The sequence below is a fragment of the Oncorhynchus kisutch genome, unplaced genomic scaffold (assembly GCF_002021735.2).
Source record: "Oncorhynchus kisutch isolate 150728-3 unplaced genomic scaffold, Okis_V2 Okis04b-Okis11a_hom, whole genome shotgun sequence".
NCBI lineage: Eukaryota > Metazoa > Chordata > Actinopteri > Salmoniformes > Salmonidae > Oncorhynchus > Oncorhynchus kisutch.
Genome location: NW_022261981.1, coordinates 8882016 through 8904936, shown reverse-complemented (window position 1 = coordinate 8904936; position 22921 = coordinate 8882016). Strand labels below are relative to the sequence as shown.

The window sequence follows — 22921 nt, the reverse complement described above, 5'->3', positions numbered from 1 at the left end:
GGCATTCTTCACAGAGAAGTATCAGGGGGATCACCCTGAGGACCAGGAGAAACTGGACAAACTGAAAGACCTCATCGCATGGCAGGTTAGACTGACACACACACACTGAAGACCTCATCGCATGGCAGGTTAGACTGACACACACACACACTGCAAGACCTGATCGAATGGCAGGTTAGACTGACACACACATACACACACACACACACTGAAAGACCTCATCGCATGGCAGGTTAGACTGACACACACACACACACACACACACTGAAAGGCCTCATCACATGGCAGGTTAGACTGACACACACACAAACCACTCTACTCCAGGACTGTGGAGTGTGGTAGAGTGTTGCACCCTCCCCAACTGACTGAAACACACACACACACATACACACACACACACACACACACACCACACACACACACACACACACACTGAAAGACCTCATCACATGGCAATTAGACTGACACACACACACACACACACACACTGAAAGACCTCATCACATGGCAGGTTAGACTGAAACACACACACACACACACACACACACACACACACACACACACACACACTGAAAGACCTCATCACATGGCAGGTTAGACTGACACACACACACACACACACACACACACACTGAAAGACCTCATCGCATGGCAGGTTAGACTGAAACACACACACACACACACACACACACACACACACACACACACACACACTGAAAGACCTCATCACATGGCAGGTTAGACTGACACACACACACACACACACACACACTGAAAGACCTCATCGCATGGCAGGTTAGACTGAAACACACACACACACACACACACACACACACACACACACACACACACACACACACACACACACACACACTGAAAGACCTCATCGCATGGCAGGTTAGACTGAAACACACACACACACACACACACACACACACACACACACACACACTGAAAGACCTCATCACATGGCAGGTTAGACTGACACACACACACACACACACTGAAAGACCTCATCGCATGGCAGGTTAGACTGACACTACCGTTAAAAAACTTTGGGGTCACTTAGAAACGTCTTTGTTTTTGAAAGAAAAGCAAAAATGTTTGTCCATTAAAACAACATCAAATTGATCTGAGGTTTGAATTAAGACACTAAGCTGCATCTAGAAGCACAAGCATTTCGCTACACTCATTAACATCTGCATGTGACAAATAAAAGTTGATTTGATCAACCAATCAGAATGGTACCAGTAGAGGTTGGTGTCACTTTAAATTGGAGGACAGGTTCATTGTGACAAATAAAAGTTGATTTGATCTAGGCAACCAATCAGAATGGTACCAGTAGAGGTTGGTGTCACTTTAAATTGGAGGACAGGTTCATTGTGACAAATATAAGTTGATTTGATCTAGGCAACCAATCAGAATGGTACCAGTAGAGGTTGGTGTCACTTTAAATTGGAGGACAGGTTCATTGTGACAAATAAAGTTGATTTGATCTAGGCAACCAATCAGAATGGTACCAGTAGAGGTTGGTGTCACTTTAAATTGGAGGACAGGTTCATTGTGACAAATAACAGTTGATTTGATCTAGGCAACCAATCAGAATGGTACCAGTAGAGGTTGGTGTCACTTTAAATTGGAGGACAGGTTCATTGTGACAAATAAAAGTTGATTTGATCTAGGCAACCAATCAGAATGGTACCAGTAGAGGTTGGTGTCACTTTAAATTGGAGGACAGGTTCATTGTGACAAATAAAAGTTGATTTGATCTAGGCAACCAATCAGAATGGTACCAGTAGAGGTTGGTGTCACTTTAAATTGGAGGACAGGTTCATTGTAACAAATAAAGTTGATTTGATCTAGGCAACCAATCAGAATGGTACCAGTAGAGGTTGGTGTCACTTTAAATTGGAGGACAGGTTCATTGTGACAAATAAAAGTTGATTTGATCTAGGCAACCAATCAGAATGGTACCAGTAGAGGTTGGTGTCACTTTAAATTGGAGGACAGGTTCATTGTGACAAATAAAAGTTGATTTGATCTAGGCAACCAATCAGAATGGTACCAGTAGAGGTTGGTGTCACTTTAAATTGGAGGACAGGTTCATTGTAAATGGCTGCGATGGAATGAATGGAAATGTATCAAACACATTACAGTGATCCCGTCCTCTGATTTCTCTCTCCACCAGCCCCCACTGATATGTATCTCTATATGGTATAAAAACCTGACTTTCCCTATTGTCTGAACAATAAACTGGGAGGATGGGGGATCACTGTGTCATGTGTCATGACATTTTTCTTCTGGCCCTGTGGTCACCACTGTAAAAACACTGCAACAGAACCATGTCTCTGAACAGGGTTATCTATTGTGAGGACAGGACACACAGGTTGTCATGCGTGAAAAGCCTTATCCTGTAGCTAACAGGTAATTGCCTGAGGTTACTCGGGCAAAAAGAAAAAAGATTTAAAAAACATTGTGTCACAGATTGATTCTAACTGGGCCGTATATAAGACTATGATATGTACAGTGGGGCAAAAAAGTATTTAGTCAGCCACCAATTGTGCAAGTTCTCCCTAGCCAGTCTCCAGATCTCAACCCCATAGAAAATCTTTGGAGGGAGTTGAAAGTCCATGTTGCCCAGCAACAGCCCCAAAACATCACTGCTCTAGAGGAGATCTGCATGGAGGAATGGGCCAAAATACCAGCAACAGTGTGTGAAAACCTTGTGAAGACTTACAGAAAACATTTGACCTCTGTCATTGCCAACAAAGGGTATATAACAAAGTATTGAGATAAACTTTTGTTATTGACCAAATACTTATTTTCCACCATAATGCAAATAAATTAATACAAATTCCTACAATGTCATTTAACGGATTTTTTTCCTCATTTTGTCTGTCTTAGTTGAAGTGTACCTATGATGAAAATTACAGGCCTCTCTCATCTTTTTAAGTGGGAGAACTTTCACAATTGGTGGTTGACTAAATACTTTTTTTTGCCCCACTGTATATGTCAAAAGTGTGTAAATACTATTTTTGTTGTCTATTAGTATACATTTTTATTTGACCTTTATTTAACTAGGCAAGTCAGTTAAGAACAAATTCCTATTTTCAATGACGGCCTAGGAACAGTGGGTATAACTGCCTGTTCAGGGGCAGAACAACAGATTTGTACCTTGTCAGCTCGGGGGTTTGAACTTGCCGACCCTTCTGAAAAGTATTCAGAACGGTTTCCAGATTTTGTAACATTACTTAGCTTAGTCTCAAATGGTTTCGATTTTTTTTATCTAATCAATCTACACACAATACTCCATAATGAAATAGCAAAAACAGATTTTTAGAAAGGTTTTCAAATGTATGGTCAGGGAGGTGACCAAGAACCTAATGGTCACTCTGACAGAGCTCTAGAGTTCCTCTGTGGAGATAGGAGAACCTTCCAGAAGGACAACCATCTCTGCAGCCCCCAACAAATCAAGCCTTTATGGTAGAGTGGCCAGACGGAAGCCACTCCTCAGTAAAAGGCACGTCAGCCTGCTTGGAGTTTGCCAAAAGGCACCTAAAAACTCGGACCATGAGAAACAAGATTCTCTGATCTGATGAAACCAAGATTGAACACTTTGGCCTCAATGTCAAGCGTCACATCTGGAGGAAACCTGGCACCATCCCTACGGTGAAGCATGGTGGTGGCAGCATCATGCTGTGGGGATGTTTTTCAGCGGCAGGGAGACTGGTCAGGATCGAGGGAAAATGAACGGAGCAAAGTACAGAGAGATCCTTGATGAAAACCTGCTCCAGAGCGCTCAGGACCTCAGACTGGGGCGAATGTTCACCTTCCAACAGGACAACGGACCTAAGCACACTGCCAAGACAACGCAGGAGTGGCTTCGAGAGAAGTCTCTGAATGTCCTTGAGTTGAACCCTATCGAACATCTCTGAAGAGACCTGAAAATAGTTGTGCAGCAACGCTCCACATCCAACCTGACAGAGCTTGAGAGGATCTGCAGAGAACAATGGGAGAAACACAAATACAGGTGTGCCAAGCTTGTAGCGTCATACCCAAGAAGACTCAATGCTGTAATCACTACCAAGGGTGGTACAACAAAGTCCTTAGTAAAGTACTGACTAAAGGGTCGGAATGATATTTTCTATTTTCTTTTATTATCGAAGTAAAAAGGTAAATTTGTTTTGCTTTGTTTTTATGGGGTATTGTGTGTAGATTGATGAGGGAAAAGAACAATTGAATCCATTTCAGAATAAGGCTGTAACGGAACAACATGTGGAAAACAGTAAAGGGATCTGAATACATTCCGAAGGCTTTGTATAAGGCTGTAACGGAACAACATGTGGAAAACAGTAAAGGGATCTGAATACATTCCGAAGGCTCTGTATAAGGCTGTAACGGAACAACATGTGGAAAACAGTAAAGGGATCTGAATACATTCCGAAGGCTCTGTATAAGGCTGTAACGGAACAACATGTGGAAAACAGTAAAGGGATCTGAATACATTCCGAAGGCTTTGTATAAGGCTGTAACGGAACAACATGTGGAAAACAGTAAAGGGATCTGAATACATTCCGAAGGCTTTGTATAAGGCTGTAACGGAACAACATGTGGAAAACAGTAAAGGGATCTGAATACATTCCGAAGGCTTTGTATAAGGCTGTAACGGAACAACATGTGGAAAACAGTAAAGGGATCTGAATACATTCCGAAGGCTCTGTATAAGGCTGTAACGGAACAACATGTGGAAAACAGTAAAGGGATCTGAATACATTCCGAAGGCTCTGTATAAGGCTGTAACGGAACAACATGTGGAAAACAGTAAAGGGATCTGAATACATTCCGAAGGCTTTGTATAAGGCTGTAACGGAACAACATGTGGAAAACAGTAAAGGGATCTGAATACATTCCGAAGGCTCTGTATAAGGCTGTAACGGAACAACATGTGGAAAACAGTAAAGGGATCTGAATACATTCCGAAGGCTCTCTACCTTGTATTTTTATTTTTTACTTCACATTTTATGTAAAATATTATGTTTCTCTTGTCTATAACTGTTCTGTACTTTGTCATGTGTTTGTACCGCAGGAAGAGTAGCTGCTGCATGTATAGTAGGTAATGAGGATGCTCATAAACTAAATGAATCCCCTTCCAGGTGATGCTAACTGAACACAACACAGAACCTGTGTTTGTTAAAGTTCCAGGGAGAAGCATTCTACAGTTCTAAAACATTCTACAGTTCTAAAACATTCTACAGTATTAAAGCATTCTACAGTTCTAAAACATTCTACAGTTCTAAAACATTCTTCAGTTTTAAAGCATTCTACAGTTTTACAGCATTCTACAGTATTACAGCATTCTACAGTATTACAGCATTCTACAGTATTACAGCATTCTACAGTTTTAAAGCATTCTACAGTATTACAGCGTTCTACAGTTTTACAGCATTCTACAGTTTTAAAGCATTCTACAGTTTTAAAGCATTCTACAGTTTTAAAGCATTCTACAGTTCTAAAGCATTCTACAGTTCTAAAACATTCTACAGTTCTAAAACATTCTACAGTTCTAAAACATTCTACAGTATTAAAGCATTCTACAGTTTTAAAACATTCTACAGTTCTAAAACATTCTACAGTTCTAAAACATTCTACAGTTCTAAAACATTCTACAGTTCTAAAACATTCTACAGTTCTAAAGCATTCTACAGTTCTAAAGCATTCTACAGTTCTAAAACATTCTACAGTTCTAAAACATTCTACAGTTCTAAAACATTCTACAGTTCTAAAACATTCTACAGTTTTAAAACATTCTACAGTTCTAAAACATTCTACAGTTTTAAAACATTCTACAGTTCTAAAACATTCTACAGTTCTAAAACATTCTACAGTTCTAAAACATTCTACAGTTCTAAAACATTCTACAGTTTTAAAGCATTCTTTTTATAGTTTGGAAGGAAATCGGTGAGTAAAATAACAGCAGGGTTCTTCTGCCTGCTCTGCGCCCTCAGAAAGCCTGGAGGGAGTGTTTACACACCGACACACACGGCAGAGCTTTAATCAGCTCATTGTAGCACAGCCTCTGAGATCAATAACCTTTTCTCCTCCCCCCCTCTCTTCTTTCTCTCTCCCTCTCCTGTTCTCTTTCACACCATCTTTGTTCCTGGGAATATTGTTACGTCCGCGGGGAAACAAGCTCTAATCTTCCGTTTTTTTAACTGTCCAAATATAAACCTGTGTGTTGGAATGTTGTATCGATCTATAGAGAAACACAACAGGGCGTTTTGTTATTCCAGGGAATCCACAGCGTATATATACACACACACACACACACACACACACACACACACACACACTTTATTTTAATTGGTGTGTTTTCTTCTACATCAAAATAGGTGATTGTTGTGTTTTACCATTTCTTGATGAGCACTTGAATGTGAACAGATGTCTACCTCGTTCCCTAGGTGACCCATACAGAGTAGATGTCTACCTCGTTCCCTAGGTGACCCATACAGAGTAGATGTCTACCTCGTTCCCTAGGTGACCCATACAGAGTAGATTGTCTACCTCGTTCCCTAGGTGACTCATACAGAGTAGATGTCTACCTCGTTCCCTAGGTGACCCATACAGAGTAGATGTCTACCTCGTTCCCTAGGTGACCCATACAGAGTAGATTGTCTACCTCGTTCCCTAGGTGACTCATTCAGAGTAGATGTCTACCTCGTTCCCTAGGTGACCCATACAGAGTAGATGTCTACCTCGTTCCCTAGGTGACCCATACAGAGTAGATGTCTACCTCGTTCCCTAGGTGACCCATACAGAGTAGATGTCTACCTCGTTCCCTAGGTGACCCATACAGAGTAGATGTCTACCTCGTTCCCTAGGTGACCCATACAGAGTAGATGTATACCTCGTTCCCTAGGTGACCCATACAGAGTAGATGTCTACCTCGTTCCCTAGGTGACTCATACAGAGTAGATGTCTACCTCGTTCCCTAGGTGACCCATACAGAGTAGATGTCTACCTCGTTCCCTAGGTGACCCATACAGAGTAGATTGTCTACCTCGTTCCCTAGGTGACTCATTCAGAGTAGATGTCTACCTCGTTCCCTAGGTGACTCATACAGAGTAGATGTCTACCTCGTTCCCTAGGTGACCCATACAGAGTAGATGTCTACCTCGTTCCCTAGGTGACTCATACAGAGTAGATGTCTACCTCGTTCCCTAGGTGACCCATACAGAGTAGATGTCTACCTCGTTCCCTAGGTGACCCATACAGAGTAGATTGTCTACCTCGTTCCCTAGGTGACTCATTCAGAGTAGATGTCTACCTCGTTCCCTAGGTGACCCATACAGAGTAGATGTCTACCTCGTTCCCTAGGTGACCCATACAGAGTAGATGTCTACCTCGTTCCCTAGGTGACCCATACAGAGTAGATGTCTACCTCGTTCCCTAGGTGACCCATACAGAGTAGATGTCTACCTCGTTCCCTAGGTGACCCATACAGAGTAGATGTATACCTCGTTCCCTAGGTGACCCATACAGAGTAGATGTCTACCTCGTTCCCTAGGTGACTCATACAGAGTAGATGTCTACCTCGTTCCCTAGGTGACCCATACAGAGTAGATGTCTACCTCGTTCCCTAGGTGACCCATACAGAGTAGATTGTCTACCTCGTTCCCTAGGTGACTCATTCAGAGTAGATGTCTACCTCGTTCCCTAGGTGACTCATACAGAGTAGATGTCTACCTCGTTCCCTAGGTGACCCATACAGAGTAGATGTCTACCTCGTTCCCTAGGTGACCCATACAGAGTAGGTGTCTACCTCGTTCCCTAGGTGACCCATACAGAGTAGATGTCTACCTCGTTCCCTAGGTGACCCATACAGAGTAGATGTCTACCTCGTTCCCTAGGTGACCCATACAGAGTAGATTGTCTACCTCGTTCCCTAGGTGACTCATACAGAGTAGATGTCTACCTCGTTCCCTAGGTGACCCATACAGAGTAGATGTCTACCTCGTTCCTAGGTGACTCATTCAGAGTAGATGTCTGCCTCGTTCCCTAGGTGACTCATACAGAGTAGATGTCTACCTCGTTCCCTAGGTGACCCATACAGAGTAGATGTCTACCTCGTTCCCTAGGTGACCCATACAGAGTAGGTGTCTACCTCGTTCCCTAGGTGACCCATACAGAGTAGATGTCTACCTCGTTCCCTAGGTGACCCATACAGAGTAGATGTCTACCTCGTTCCCTAGGTGACCCATACAGAGTAGATGTCTACCTCGTTCCCTAGGTGACCCATACAGAGTAGATGTCTACCTCGTTCCCTAGGTGACCCATACAGAGTAGATGTCTACCTCGTTCCCTAGGTGACCCATACAGAGTAGATGTCTACCTCGTTCCCTAGGTGACCCATACAGAGTAGATGTTACCTCGTTCCCTAGGTGACCCATACAGAGTAGATGTCTACCTCGTTCCCTAGGTGACCCATACAGAGTAGATGTCTACCTCGTTCCCTAGGTGACCCATACAGAGTAGATGTCTACCTCGTTCCCTAGGTGACCCATACAGAGTAGATGTCTACCTCGTTCCCTAGGTGACCCATACAGAGTAGATGTCTACCTCGTTCCCTAGGTGACCCATACAGAGTAGATGTCTACCTCGTTCCCTAGGTGACCCATACAGAGTAGATGTCTACCTCGTTCCCTAGGTGACCCATACAGAGTAGATTGTCTACCTCGTTCCCTAGGTGACCCATACAGAGTAGATGTCTACCTCGTTCCCTAGGTGACCCATACAGAGTAGATTGTCTACCTCGTTCCCTAGGTGACTCATTCAGAGTAGATGTCTACCTCGTTCCCTAGGTGACTCATACAGAGTAGATGTCTACCTCGTTCCCTAGGTGACCCATACAGAGTAGATGTCTACCTCGTTCCCTAGGTGACCCATACAGAGTAGGTGTCTACCTCGTTCCCTAGGTGACCCATACAGAGTAGATTGTCTACCTCGTTCCCTAGGTGACTCATTCAGAGTAGATGTCTACCTCGTTCCCTAGGTGACTCATACAGAGTAGATGTCTACCTCGTTCCCTAGGTGACCCATACAGAGTAGATGTCTACCTCGTTCCCTAGGTGACCCATACAGAGTAGATTGTCTACCTCGTTCCCTAGGTGACTCATTCAGAGTAGATGTCTACCTCGTTCTCTAGGTGACTCATACAGAGTAGATGTCTACCTCGTTCCCTAGGTGACCCATACAGAGTAGATGTCTACCTCGTTCCCTAGGTGACCCATACAGAGTAGATGTCTACCTTGTTCCCTAGGTGACCCATACAGAGTAGATGTCTACCTCGTTCCCTGGGTGACCCATACAGAGTAGATGTCTACCTCGTTCCCTAGGTGACCCATACAGAGTAGATTGTCTACCTCGTTCCCTAGGTGACTCATTCAGAGTAGATGTCTACCTCGTTCCCTAGGTGACCCATACAGAGTAGATGTCTACCTCGTTCCCTAGGTGACCCATACAGAGTAGGTGTCTACCTCGTTCCCTAGGTGACCCATACAGAGTAGATGTCTACCTCGTTCCCTATGTGACCCATACAGAGTAGATGTCTACCTCGTTCCCTAGGTGACCCATACAGAGTAGATGTCTACCTCGTTCCCTAGGTGACCCATACAGAGTAGATGTCTACCTCGTTCCCTAGGTGACCCATACAGAGTAGATGTCTACCTCGTTCCCTAGGTGACCCATACAGAGTAGATGTCTACCTCGTTCCCTAGGTGACCCATACAGAGTAGATGTCTACCTCGTTCCCTAGGTGACCCATACAGAGTAGATGTCTACCTCGTTCCCTAGGTGACGCATACAGAGTAAATGTCTACCCTCGTTCCCTAGGTGACCCATACAGAGTAGATGTCTACCTCGTTCCCTAGGTGACCCATACAGAGTAGATGTCTACCTCGTTCCCTAGGTGACCCATACAGAGTAGATGTCTACCTCGTTCCCTAGGTGACCCATACAGAGTAGATGTCTACCTCGTTCCCTAGGTGACCCATACAGAGTAGATGTCTACCTCGTTCCCTAGGTGACCCATACAGAGTAGATGTCTACCTCGTTCCCTAGGTGACCCATACAGAGTAGATGTCTGCCTCGTTCCCTAGGTGACCCATACAGAGTAGATGTCTACCTCGTTCCCTAGGTGACCCATACAGAGTAGATGTCTACCTCGTTCCCTAGGTGACGCATACAGAGTAAATGTCTACCTCGTTCCCTAGGTGACCCATACAGAGTAGATGTCTACCTCGTTCCCTAGGTGACCCATACAGAGTAGATGTCTACCTCGTTCCCTAGGTGACCCATACAGAGTAGATGTCTACCTCGTTCCCTAGGTGACCCATACAGAGTAGATGTCTACCTCGTTCCCTAGGTGACCCATACAGAGTAGATGTCTACCTCGTTCCCTAGGTGACCCATACAGAGTAGATGTCTACCTCGTTCCCTAGGTGACCCATACAGAGTAGATGTCTACCTCGTTCCCTAGGTGACCCATACAGAGTAGATGTCTACCTCGTTCCCTAGGTGACTCATTCAGAGTAGATGTCTACCTCGTTCCCTAGGTGACCCATACAGAGTAGATGTCTACCTCGTTCCCTAGGTGACCCATACAGAGTAGATGTCTACCTCGTTCCCTAGGTGACCCATACAGAGTAGATGTCTACCTCGTTCCCTGGGTGACCCATACAGAGTAGATGTCTACCTCGTTCCCTAGGTGACCCATACAGAGTAGATGTCTACCTCGTTCCCTAGGTGACCCATACAGAGTAGATGTCTACCTCGTTCCCTAGGTGACCCATACAGAGTAGATGTCTACCTCGTTCCCTAGGTGACCCATACAGAGTAGATGTCTACCTCGTTCCCTAGGTGACCCATACAGAGTAGATGTCTACCTCGTTCCCTAGGTGACCCATACAGAGTAGATGTCTACCTCGTTCCCTAGGTGACCCATACAGAGTAGATGTCTACCTCGTTCCCTAGGTGACTCATTCAGAGTAGATGTCTACCTCGTTCCCTAGGTGACCCATACAGAGTAGATGTATACCTCGTTCCCTAGGTGACCCATACAGAGTAGATGTCTACCTCGTTCCCTAGGTGACCCATACAGAGTAGATGTCTACCTCGTTCCCTAGGGGACCCAAACAGAGTAGATGTCTACCTCGTTCCCTAGGTGACCCATACAGAGTAGATTGTCTACCTCGTTCCCTAGGTGACCCATACAGAGTAGATGTCTACCTCGTTCCCTAGGTGACTCATACAGAGTAGATGTCTACCTCGTTCCCTAGGTGACCCATACAGAGTAGATGTCTACCTCGTTCCCTAGGTGACCCATACAGAGTAGATTGTCTACCTCGTTCCCTAGGTGACTCATTCAGAGTAGATGTCTACCTCGTTCCCTAGGTGACCCATACAGAGTAGATGTCTACCTCGTTCCCTAGGTGACCCATACAGAGTAGATGTCTACCTCGTTCCCTAGGTGACCCATACAGAGTAGATGTCTACCTCGTTCCCTAGGTGACCCATACAGAGTAGATGTCTACCTCGTTCCCTAGGTGACCCATACAGAGTAGATGTATACCTCGTTCCCTAGGTGACCCATACAGAGTAGATGTCTACCTCGTTCCCTAGGTGACTCATACAGAGTAGATGTCTACCTCGTTCCCTAGGTGACCCATACAGAGTAGATGTCTACCTCGTTCCCTAGGTGACCCATACAGAGTAGATTGTCTACCTCGTTCCCTAGGTGACTCATTCAGAGTAGATGTCTACCTCGTTCCCTAGGTGACCCATACAGAGTAGATGTCTACCTCGTTCCCTAGGGGACCCATACAGAGTAGATGTCTACCTCGTTCCCTAGGTGACCCATACAGAGTAGATTGTCTACCTCGTTCCCTAGGTGACCCATACAGAGTAGATGTCTACCTCGTTCCCTAGGTGACTCATACAGAGTAGATGTCTACCTCGTTCCCTAGGTGACCCATACAGAGTAGATGTCTACCTCGTTCCCTAGGTGACCCATACAGAGTAGATTGTCTACCTCGTTCCCTAGGTGACTCATTCAGAGTAGATGTCTACCTCGTTCCCTAGGTGACCCATACAGAGTAGATGTCTACCCTCGTTCCCTAGGTGACCCATACAGAGTAGATGTCTACCTCGTTCCCTAGGTGACCCATACAGAGTAGATGTCTACCTCGTTCCCTAGGTGACCCATACAGAGTAGATGTCTACCTCGTTCCCTAGGTGACCCATACAGAGTAGATGTATACCTCGTTCCCTAGGTGACCCATACAGAGTAGATGTCTACCTCGTTCCCTAGGTGACTCATACAGAGTAGATGTCTACCTCGTTCCCTAGGTGACCCATACAGAGTAGATGTCTACCTCGTTCCCTAGGTGACCCATACAGAGTAGATTGTCTACCTCGTTCCCTAGGTGACTCATTCAGAGTAGATGTCTACCTCGTTCCCTAGGTGACTCATACAGAGTAGATGTCTACCTCGTTCCCTAGGTGACCCATACAGAGTAGATGTCTACCTCGTTCCCTAGGTGACCCATACAGAGTAGGTGTCTACCTCGTTCCCTAGGTGACCCATACAGAGTAGATGTCTACCTCGTTCCCTAGGTGACCCATACAGAGTAGATGTCTACCTCGTTCCCTAGGTGACCCATACAGAGTAGATTGTCTACCTCGTTCCCTAGGTGACTCATACAGAGTAGATGTCTACCTCGTTCCCTAGGTGACCCATACAGAGTAGATTGTCTACCTCGTTCCCTAGGTGACTCATTCAGAGTAGATGTCTACCTCGTTCCCTAGGTGACTCATACAGAGTAGATGTCTACCTCGTTCCCTAGGTGACCCATACAGAGTAGATGTCTACCTCGTTCCCTAGGTGACCCATACAGAGTAGGTGTCTACCTCGTTCCCTAGGTGACCCATACAGAGTAGATGTCTACCTCGTTCCCTAGGTGACCCATACAGAGTAGATGTCTACCTCGTTCCCTAGGTGACCCATACAGAGTAGATGTCTACCTCGTTCCCTAGGTGACCCATACAGAGTAGATGTCTACCTCGTTCCCTAGGTGACCCATACAGAGTAGATGTCTACCTCGTTCCCTAGGTGACCCATACAGAGTAGATGTCTACCTCGTTCCCTAGGTGACCCATACAGAGTAGATGTCTACCTCGTTCCCTAGGTGACCCATACAGAGTAGATGTCTACCTCGTTCCCTAGGTGACCCATACAGAGTAGATGTCTACCTCGTTCCCTAGGTGACCCATACAGAGTAGATTGTCTACCTCGTTCCCTAGGTGACCCATACAGAGTAGATGTCTACCTCGTTCCCTAGGTGACTCATTCAGAGTAGATGTCTACCTCGTTCCCTAGGTGACCCATACAGAGTAGATTGTCTACCTCGTTCCCTAGGTGACCCATACAGAGTAGATGTCTACCTCGTTCCCTAGGTGACTCATTGAGTAGATGTCTACCTCGTTCCCTAGGTGACTCATACAGAGTAGATGTCTACCTCGTTCCCTAGTCTAGGGGACCCATACAGAGTAGATGTCTACCTCGTTCCCTAGGTGACCCATACAGAGTAGATGTCTACCTCGTTCCCTAGGTGACCCATACAGAGTAGATGTCTACCTCGTTCCCTAGGTGACCCATACAGAGTAGATGTCTACCTCGTTCCTAGTCTAGGTGACTCATACAGAGTAGATGTCTACCTCGTTCCCTAGTCTAGGGGACCCCATACAGAGTAGATGTCTACCTCGTTCCCTAGGTGACCCATACAGAGTAGATGTCTACCTCGTTCCCTGGGTGACCCATACAGAGTAGATGTCTACCTCGTTCCCTAGGTGACCCATACAGAGTAGATTGTCTACCGCGTTCCTAGGTGACTCAATTCAGAGTAGATGTCTACCTCGTTCCCTAGGTGACCCATACAGAGTAGATGTCTACCTCGTTCCCTAGGTGACCCATACAGAGTAGATGTCTACCTCGTTCCCTAGGTGACCCATAACCAGAGTAGATGTCTACCTCGTTCCCTATGTGACCCATACAGAGTAGATGTCTACCTCGTTCCCTAGGTGACCCATACAGAGTAGATGTCTACCTCGTTCCCTAGGTGACCCATACAGAGTAGATGTCTACCTCGTTCCCTAGGTGACCCATACAGAGTAGATGTCTACCTCGTTCCCTAGGTGACCCATACAGAGTAGATGTCTACCTCGTTCCCTAGGTGACCCATACAGAGTAGATGTCTACCTCGTTCCCTAGGTGACCCATACAGAGTAGATGTCTACCTCGTTCCCTAGGTGACGCATACAGAATTCCCGCCTAGGAGAGTAGATGTCTACCTCGTTCCCTAGGTGACGCATAAGTTGTCTACTCGTCCCTAGGTGACCCATACAGAGTAGATGTCTACCTCGTTCCCTAGGTGACCCATACAGAGTAGATGTCTACCTCGTTCCCTAGGTGACCCATACAGAGTAGATGTCTACCTCGTTCCCTAGGTGACCCATACAGAGTAGATGTCTACCTCGTTCCCTAGGTGACCCATACAGAGTAGATGTCTACCTCGTTCCCTAGGTGACCCATACAGAGTAGATGTCTACCTCGTTCCCTAGGTGACCCATACAGAGTAGATGTCTGCCTCGTTCCCTAGGTGACCCATACAGAGTAGATGTCTACCTCGTTCCCTAGGTGACCCATACAGAGTAGATGTCTACCTCGTTCCCTAGGTGACGCATACAGAGTAAATGTCTACCTCGTTCCCTAGGTGACCCATACAGAGTAGATGTCTACCTCGTTCCCTAGGTGACCCATACAGAGTAGATGTCTACCTCGTTCCCTAGGTGACCCATACAGAGTAGATGTCTACCTCGTTCCCTAGGTGACCCATACAGAGTAGATGTCTACCTCGTTCCCTAGGTGACCCATACAGAGTAGATGTCTACCTCGTTCCCTAGGTGACCCATACAGAGTAGATGTCTACCTCGTTCCCTAGGTGACCCATACAGAGTAGATGTCTACCTCGTTCCCTAGGTGACTCATTCAGAGTAGATGTCTACCTCGTTCCCTAGGTGACCCATACAGAGTAGATGTCTACCTCGTTCCCTAGGTGACCCATACAGAGTAGATGTCTACCTCGTTCCCTAGGTGACCCATACAGAGTAGATGTCTACCTCGTTCCCTGGGTGACCCATACAGAGTAGATGTCTACCTCGTTCCCTAGGTGACCCATACAGAGTAGATGTCTACCTCGTTCCCTAGGTGACCCATACAGAGTAGATGTCTACCTCGTTCCCTAGGTGACCCATACAGAGTAGATGTCTACCTCGTTCCCTAGGTGACCCATACAGAGTAGATGTCTACCTCGTTCCCTAGGTGACCCATACAGAGTAGATGTCTACCTCGTTCCCTAGGTGACCCATACAGAGTAGATGTCTACCTCGTTCCCTAGGTGACCCATACAGAGTAGATGTCTACCTCGTTCCCTAGGTGACTCATTCAGAGTAGATGTCTACCTCGTTCCCTAGGTGACCCATACAGAGTAGATGTATACCTCGTTCCCTAGGTGACCCATACAGAGTAGATGTCTACCTCGTTCCCTAGGTGACCCATACAGAGTAGATGTCTACCTCGTTCCCTAGGTGACCCATACAGAGTAGATGTCTACCTCGTTCCCTAGGGGACCCAAACAGAGTAGATGTCTACCTCGTTCCCTAGGTGACCCATACAGAGTAGATTGTCTACCTCGTTCCCTAGGTGACCCATACAGAGTAGATGTCTACCTCGTTCCCTAGGTGACTCATACAGAGTAGATGTCTACCTCGTTCCCTAGGTGACCCATACAGAGTAGATGTCTACCTCGTTCCCTAGGTGACCCATACAGAGTAGATTGTCTACCTCGTTCCCTAGGTGACTCATTCAGAGTAGATGTCTACCTCGTTCCCTAGGTGACCCATACAGAGTAGATGTCTACCTCGTTCCCTAGGTGACCCATACAGAGTAGATGTCTACCTCGTTCCCTAGGTGACCCATACAGAGTAGATGTCTACCTCGTTCCCTAGGTGACCCATACAGAGTAGATGTCTACCTCGTTCCCTAGGTGACCCATACAGAGTAGATGTATACCTCGTTCCCTAGGTGACCCATACAGAGTAGATGTCTACCTCGTTCCCTAGGTGACTCATACAGAGTAGATGTCTACCTCGTTCCCTAGGTGACCCATACAGAGTAGATGTCTACCTCGTTCCCTAGGTGACCCATACAGAGTAGATTGTCTACCTCGTTCCCTAGGTGACTCATTCAGAGTAGATGTCTACCTCGTTCCCTAGGTGACCCATACAGAGTAGATGTCTACCTCGTTCCCTAGGGGACCCATACAGAGTAGATGTCTACCTCGTTCCCTAGGTGACCCATACAGAGTAGATTGTCTACCTCGTTCCCTAGGTGACCCATACAGAGTAGATGTCTACCTCGTTCCCTAGGTGACTCATACAGAGTAGATGTCTACCTCGTTCCCTAGGTGACCCATACAGAGTAGATGTCTACCTCGTTCCCTAGGTGACCCATACAGAGTAGATTGTCTACCTCGTTCCCTAGGTGACTCATTCAGAGTAGATGTCTACCTCGTTCCCTAGGTGACCCATACAGAGTAGATGTCTACCTCGTTCCCTAGGTGACCCATACAGAGTAGATGTCTACCTCGTTCCCTAGGTGACCCATACAGAGTAGATGTCTACCTCGTTCCCTAGGTGACCCATACAGAGTAGATGTCTACCTCGTTCCCTAGGTGACCCATACAGAGTAGATGTATACCTCGTTCCCTAGGTGACCCATACAGAGTAGATGTCTACCTCGTTCCCTAGGTGACTCATACAGAGTAGATGTCTACCTCGTTCCCTAGGTGACCCATACAGAGTAGATGTCTACCTCGTTCCCTAGGTGACCCATACAGAGTAGATTGTCTACCTCGTTCCCTAGGTGACTCATTCAGAGTAGATGTCTACCTCGTTCCCTAGGTGACTCATACAGAGTAGATGTCTACCTCGTTCCCTAGGTGACCCATACAGAGTAGATGTCTACCTCGTTCCCTAGGTGACCCATACAGAGTAGGTGTCTACCTCGTTCCCTAGGTGACCCATACAGAGTAGATGTCTACCTCGTTCCCTAGGTGACCCATACAGAGTAGATGTCTACCTCGTTCCCTAGGTGACCCATACAGAGTAGATTGTCTACCTCGTTCCCTAGGTGACTCATACAGAGTAGATGTCTACCTCGTTCCCTAGGTGACCCATACAGAGTAGATTGTCTACCTCGTTCCCTAGGTGACTCATTCAGAGTAGATGTCTACCTCGTTCCCTAGGTGACTCATACAGAGTAGATGTCTACCTCGTTCCCTAGGTGACCCATACAGAGTAGATGTCTACCTCGTTCCCTAGGTGACCCATACAGAGTAGGTGTCTACCTCGTTCCCTAGGTGACCCATACAGAGTAGATGTCTACCTCGTTCCCTAGGTGACCCATACAGAGTAGATGTCTACCTCGTTCCCTAGGTGACCCATACAGAGTAGATGTCTACCTCGTTCCCTAGGTGACCCATACAGAGTAGATGTCTACCTCGTTCCCTAGGTGACCCATACAGAGTAGATGTCTACCTCGTTCCCTAGGTGACCCATACAGAGTAGATGTCTACCTCGTTCCCTAGGTGACCCATACAGAGTAGATGTCTACCTCGTTCCCTAGGTGACCCATACAGAGTAGATGTCTACCTCGTTCCCTAGGTGACCCATACAGAGTAGATGTCTACCTCGTTCCCTAGGTGACCCATACAGAGTAGATGTCTACCTCGTTCCCTAGGTGACCCATACAGAGTAGATTGTCTACCTCGTTCCCTAGGTGACCCATACAGAGTAGATGTCTACCTCGTTCCCTAGGTGACTCATTCAGAGTAGATGTCTACCTCGTTCCCTAGGTGACCCATACAGAGTAGATTGTCTACCTCGTTCCCTAGGTGACCCATACAGAGTAGATGTCTACCTCGTTCCCTAGGTGACTCATTGAGTAGATGTCTACCTCGTTCCCTAGGTGACTCATACAGAGTAGATGTCTACCTCGTTCCCTAGTCTAGGGGACCCATACAGAGTAGATGTCTACCTCGTTCCCTAGGTGACCCATACAGAGTAGATGTCTACCTCGTTCCCTAGGTGACCCATACAGAGTAGATGTCTACCTCGTTCCCTAGGTGACCCATACAGAGTAGATGTCTACCTCGTTCCCTAGTCTAGGTGACTCATACAGAGTAGATTGTCTACCTCATTCCCTAGTCTAGGGGACTCATACAGAAATACATTTGTGTTAGCTCCATTCACGCACACACACAGAGACACAGAGACACAGATGCATGCACACTCACGCTCACACACACAGAGACACACACACACCCACAGAGACACAGATGCATGCACACTCGTGCTCACACACACAGAGACACACACACACCCACAGAGACACACACAGAGACACAGAGGCATGCGCGCTCACACACACACACACACACAGAGACACACACACTCCCACAGAGACACACACAGAGACGCAGAGGCATTCACACTCGTGCTCACATACACACACAGAGACACACACACTCCCACAGAGACACACACAGAGACACAGAGGCATTCACACTCACGCTGACACACACACCCACAGAGAGACACACACAGAGACACAGAGGCATTCACACTCGCGCTGACACACACACACACACACACAGAGACACACACACTCCCACAGAGACACACACAGAGACACAGAGGCATGCGCGCTCATTCACACACACACAGAGACACACACACTCCCACAGAGATGCAGAGGCATTCACACTCGCGCTCACACACACACACACACAGAGACACAAAGGCATTAACACTCGCACTCACACACACACACACACAGCGAGACACAAAGGCATTCACACTCGCACTCACACACACACACAGCGAGACACAAAGGCATTCACACTCACACACACACACACACAGCGAGACACAAAGGCATTCACACTCGCACTCACACACACACACACACAGCGAGACACAGAGGCATTCACACTCGCACTCACACACACACACACACACAGCGAGACACAAAGGCATTCACACTCGCACTCACACACACACACACACACACAGCGAGACACAAAGGCATTCACACTCGCACTCACACACACACACACACAGCGAGACACAAAGGCATTCACACTCGCACTCACACACACACACAGCGAGACATAAAGGCATTCACACTCGCACTCACACACACACACAGCGAGACACAAAGGCATTCACACTCGCACTCACACACACACACACACACAGCGAGACACAAAGGCATTCACACTCGCACTCACACACACACACACACAGCGAGACACAAAGGCATTCACACTCGCACTCACACACACACACACACACAGCGAGACACAAAGGCATGCGCGCTCACACACACACACACACACAGAGACACACACACTCCCACAGAGACACACACAGAGACGCAGAGGCATTCACACTCGTGCTCACATACACACACAGAGACACACACACTCCCACAGAGACACACACAGAGACACAGAGGCATTCACACTCACGCTGACACACACACCCACAGAGAGACACACACAGAGACACAGAGGCATTCACACTCGCGCTGACACACACACACACACACAGAGACACACACACTCCCACAGAGACACACACAGAGACACAGAGGCATGCGCGCTCATTCACACACACACAGAGACACACACACTCCCACAGAGATGCAGAGGCATTCACACTCGCGCTCACACACACACACACACACACAGAGACACAAAGGCATTAACACTCGCACACACACACACACACACACAGCGAGACACAAAGGCATTCACACTCGCACTCACACACACACACAGCGAGACACAAAGGCATTCACACTCACACACACACACACACAGCGAGACACAAAGGCATTCACACTCGCACTCACACACACACACACACACAGCGAGACACAGAGGCATTCACACTCGCACTCACACACACACACACACAGCGAGACACAAAGGCATTCACACTCGCACTCACACACACACACACACACACAGCGAGACACAAAGGCATTCACACTCGCACTCACACACACACACACACAGCGAGACACAAAGGCATTCACACTCGCACTCACACACACACACACACACACACAGCGAGACACAAAGGCATTCACACTCGCACTCACACACACACACAGCGAGACACAAAGGCATTCACACTCGCACTCACACACACACACACACAGCGAGACACAAAGGCATTCACACTCGCACTCACACACACACACACACAGCGAGACACAAAGGCATTCACACTCGCACTCGCACTCACACACACATTTAGCGTCATTTTATTTTTAGAGCTGTGACATGCTCTCCTCCTCCTGGGATCTCTGTGGAGTCGTAACCTCTTTAACAATGTACCTTCAGAAAACACTGTTCTTTTGAGTTGACAGGTTGGGCGGGGGGGAGTTTCTCTTTTCCCTCCAATTAGAGTTCTGCAATGTGCCGCTGTTGACGTTCCCTCTGTTTGACTTTGACATGATCTAGTCATCTGAGTGGTTGATGAATAGCCGTCAATACTGTGGCGGGTTTCCTGTTGTGCGTGCGGGTTTATTGGGGTCAGAAGATGTCACCGGTGTCTCTATCCATCTCACGTGGCAGCAGTGCTGCTGGGTAATTCACTGAAAGACACGTTCACTTTCAGAATGAGGAAGTTGAGGAGGGAATTTAATAGGAATAGTGAACTTATGTTTAGATGACATGTACAACAATCGATTGATTGATTAACAGGGATGCTACACTTCCTTTTAGAGGAGGTGTACCCTATAACAAGTAGGGTATACCTCCTACCCTACTTGTTGTAGGGCACATGAGGGTTCAATTCTTGCTGCCTATTTTCAAAGATCTCCTCTTGTTGAAGACACAGTATATTTAGTCAGAAACATCAGGTCAGATACAGCACACAAACACACACACACACACACAGCAGACACACACACACACTTACACTTACTTCTGTTAGAGAGGAGAAGAGAGTTGTCTCTCTCTGCCAGGGAGCTTGTTTGTCTCCTAATGTCAGACGTCTGTTAGAGAGGAGAACAGAGCTGTCTCTCTCTGCCAGGGAGCTTGTTTGTCTCCTAATGTCAGACGTCTGTTAGAGAGGAGAACAGAGCTGTCTCTCTCTGCCAGGGAGCTTGTTTGTCTCCTAATGTCAGACGTCTGTTAGAGAGGAGAACAGAGCTGTCTCTCTCTGCCAGGGAGCTTGTTTGTCTCCTAATGTCAGACGTCTGTTAGAGAGGAGAACAAAGCTGTCTCTCTCTGCCAGGGAGCTTGTTTGTCTCCTAATGTCAGACGTCTGTTAGCGAGGAGAACAGAGCTGTCTCTCTCTGCCAGGGAGCTTGTTTGTCTCCTAATGTCAGACGTCTGTTAGAGAGGAGAACAGAGCTGTCTCTCTCTGCCAGGGAGCTTGTTTGTCTCCTAATGTCAGACGTCTGTTAGAGAGGAGAACAGAGCTGTCTCTCTCTGCCAGGGAGCTTGTTTGTCTCCTAATGTCAGACCTCTGTTAGAGAGGAGAACAGAGCTGTCTCTCAGGGAGCTTGTTTGTCTCCTAATGTCAGACGTCTGTTAGAGAGGAGAACAAAGCTGTCTCTCTCTGCCAGGGAGCTTGTTTGTCTCCTAATGTCAGACCTCTGTTAGAGAGGAGAACAGAGCTGTCTCTCTCTGCCAGGGAGCTTGTTTGTCTCCTAATGTCAGACGTCTGTTAGAGAGGAGAACAGAGCTGTCTCTCTCTGCCAGGGAGCTTGTTTGTCTCCTAATGTCAGACGTCTGTTAGAGAGGAGAACAGAGCTGTCTCTCTCTGCCAGGGAGCTTGTTTGTCTCCTAATGTCAGACGTCTGTTAGAGAGGAGAACAGAGCTGTCTCTCTCTGCCAGGGAGCTTGTTTGTCTCCTAATGTCAGACCTCTGTTAGAGAGGAGAACAGAGCTGTCTCTCAGGGAGCTTGTTTGTCTCCTAATGTCAGACGTCTGTTAGAGAGGAGAACAAAGCTGTCTCTCTCTGCCAGGGAGCTTGTTTGTCTCCTAATGTCAGACCTCTGTTAGAGAGGAGAACAGAGCTGTCTCTCTCTGCCAGGGTGCTTGTTTGTCTCCTAATGTCAGACGTCTGTTAGAGAGGAGAACAGAGCTGTCTCTCTCTGCCAGGGAGCTTGTTTGTCTCCTAATGTCAGACGTCTGTTAGAGAGGAGAACAGAGCTGTCTCTCTCTGCCAGGGAGCTTGTTTGTCTCCTAATGTCAGACCTCTGTTAGAGAGGAGAACAGAGCTGTCTCTCAGGGAGCTTGTTTGTCTCCTAATGTCAGACGTCTGTTAGAGAGGAGAACAAAGCTGTCTCTCTCTGCCAGGGAGCTTGTTTGTCTCCTAATGTCAGACCTCTGTTAGAGAGGAGAACAGAGCTGTCTCTCTCTGCCAGGGAGCTTGTTTGTCTCCTAATGTCAGACGTCTGTTAGAGAGGAGAACAGAGCTGTCTCTCTCTGCCAGGGAGCTTGTTTGTCTCCTAATGTCAGACGTCTGTTAGAGAGGAGAACAGAGCTGTCTCTCTCTGCCAGGGAGCTTGTTTGTCTCCTAATGTCAGACGTCTGTTAGAGAGGAGAACAGAGCTGTCTCTCTCTGCCAGGGAGCTTGTTTGTCTCCTAATGTCAGACGTCTGTTAGAGAGGAGAACAAAGCTGTCTCTCTCTGCCAGGGAGCTTGTTTGTCTCCTAATGTCAGAC

At 47.1% G+C, this 22921-nt stretch overlaps 1 protein-coding gene across 1 annotated transcript in view; it reads left to right on the top strand.

Moving 5' to 3' along the window:
- LOC116359717 (dedicator of cytokinesis protein 1-like) overlaps positions 1-22921 on the top strand; it is a gene marked incomplete at its 5' end in the record, with an annotated part of 464327 nt that overhangs the window by 402507 nt on the left and 38899 nt on the right. The window contains 1 exon segment of the mRNA XM_031813059.1: positions 5-85. Coding sequence (XP_031668919.1) covers positions 5-85 — 81 coding nt within the window.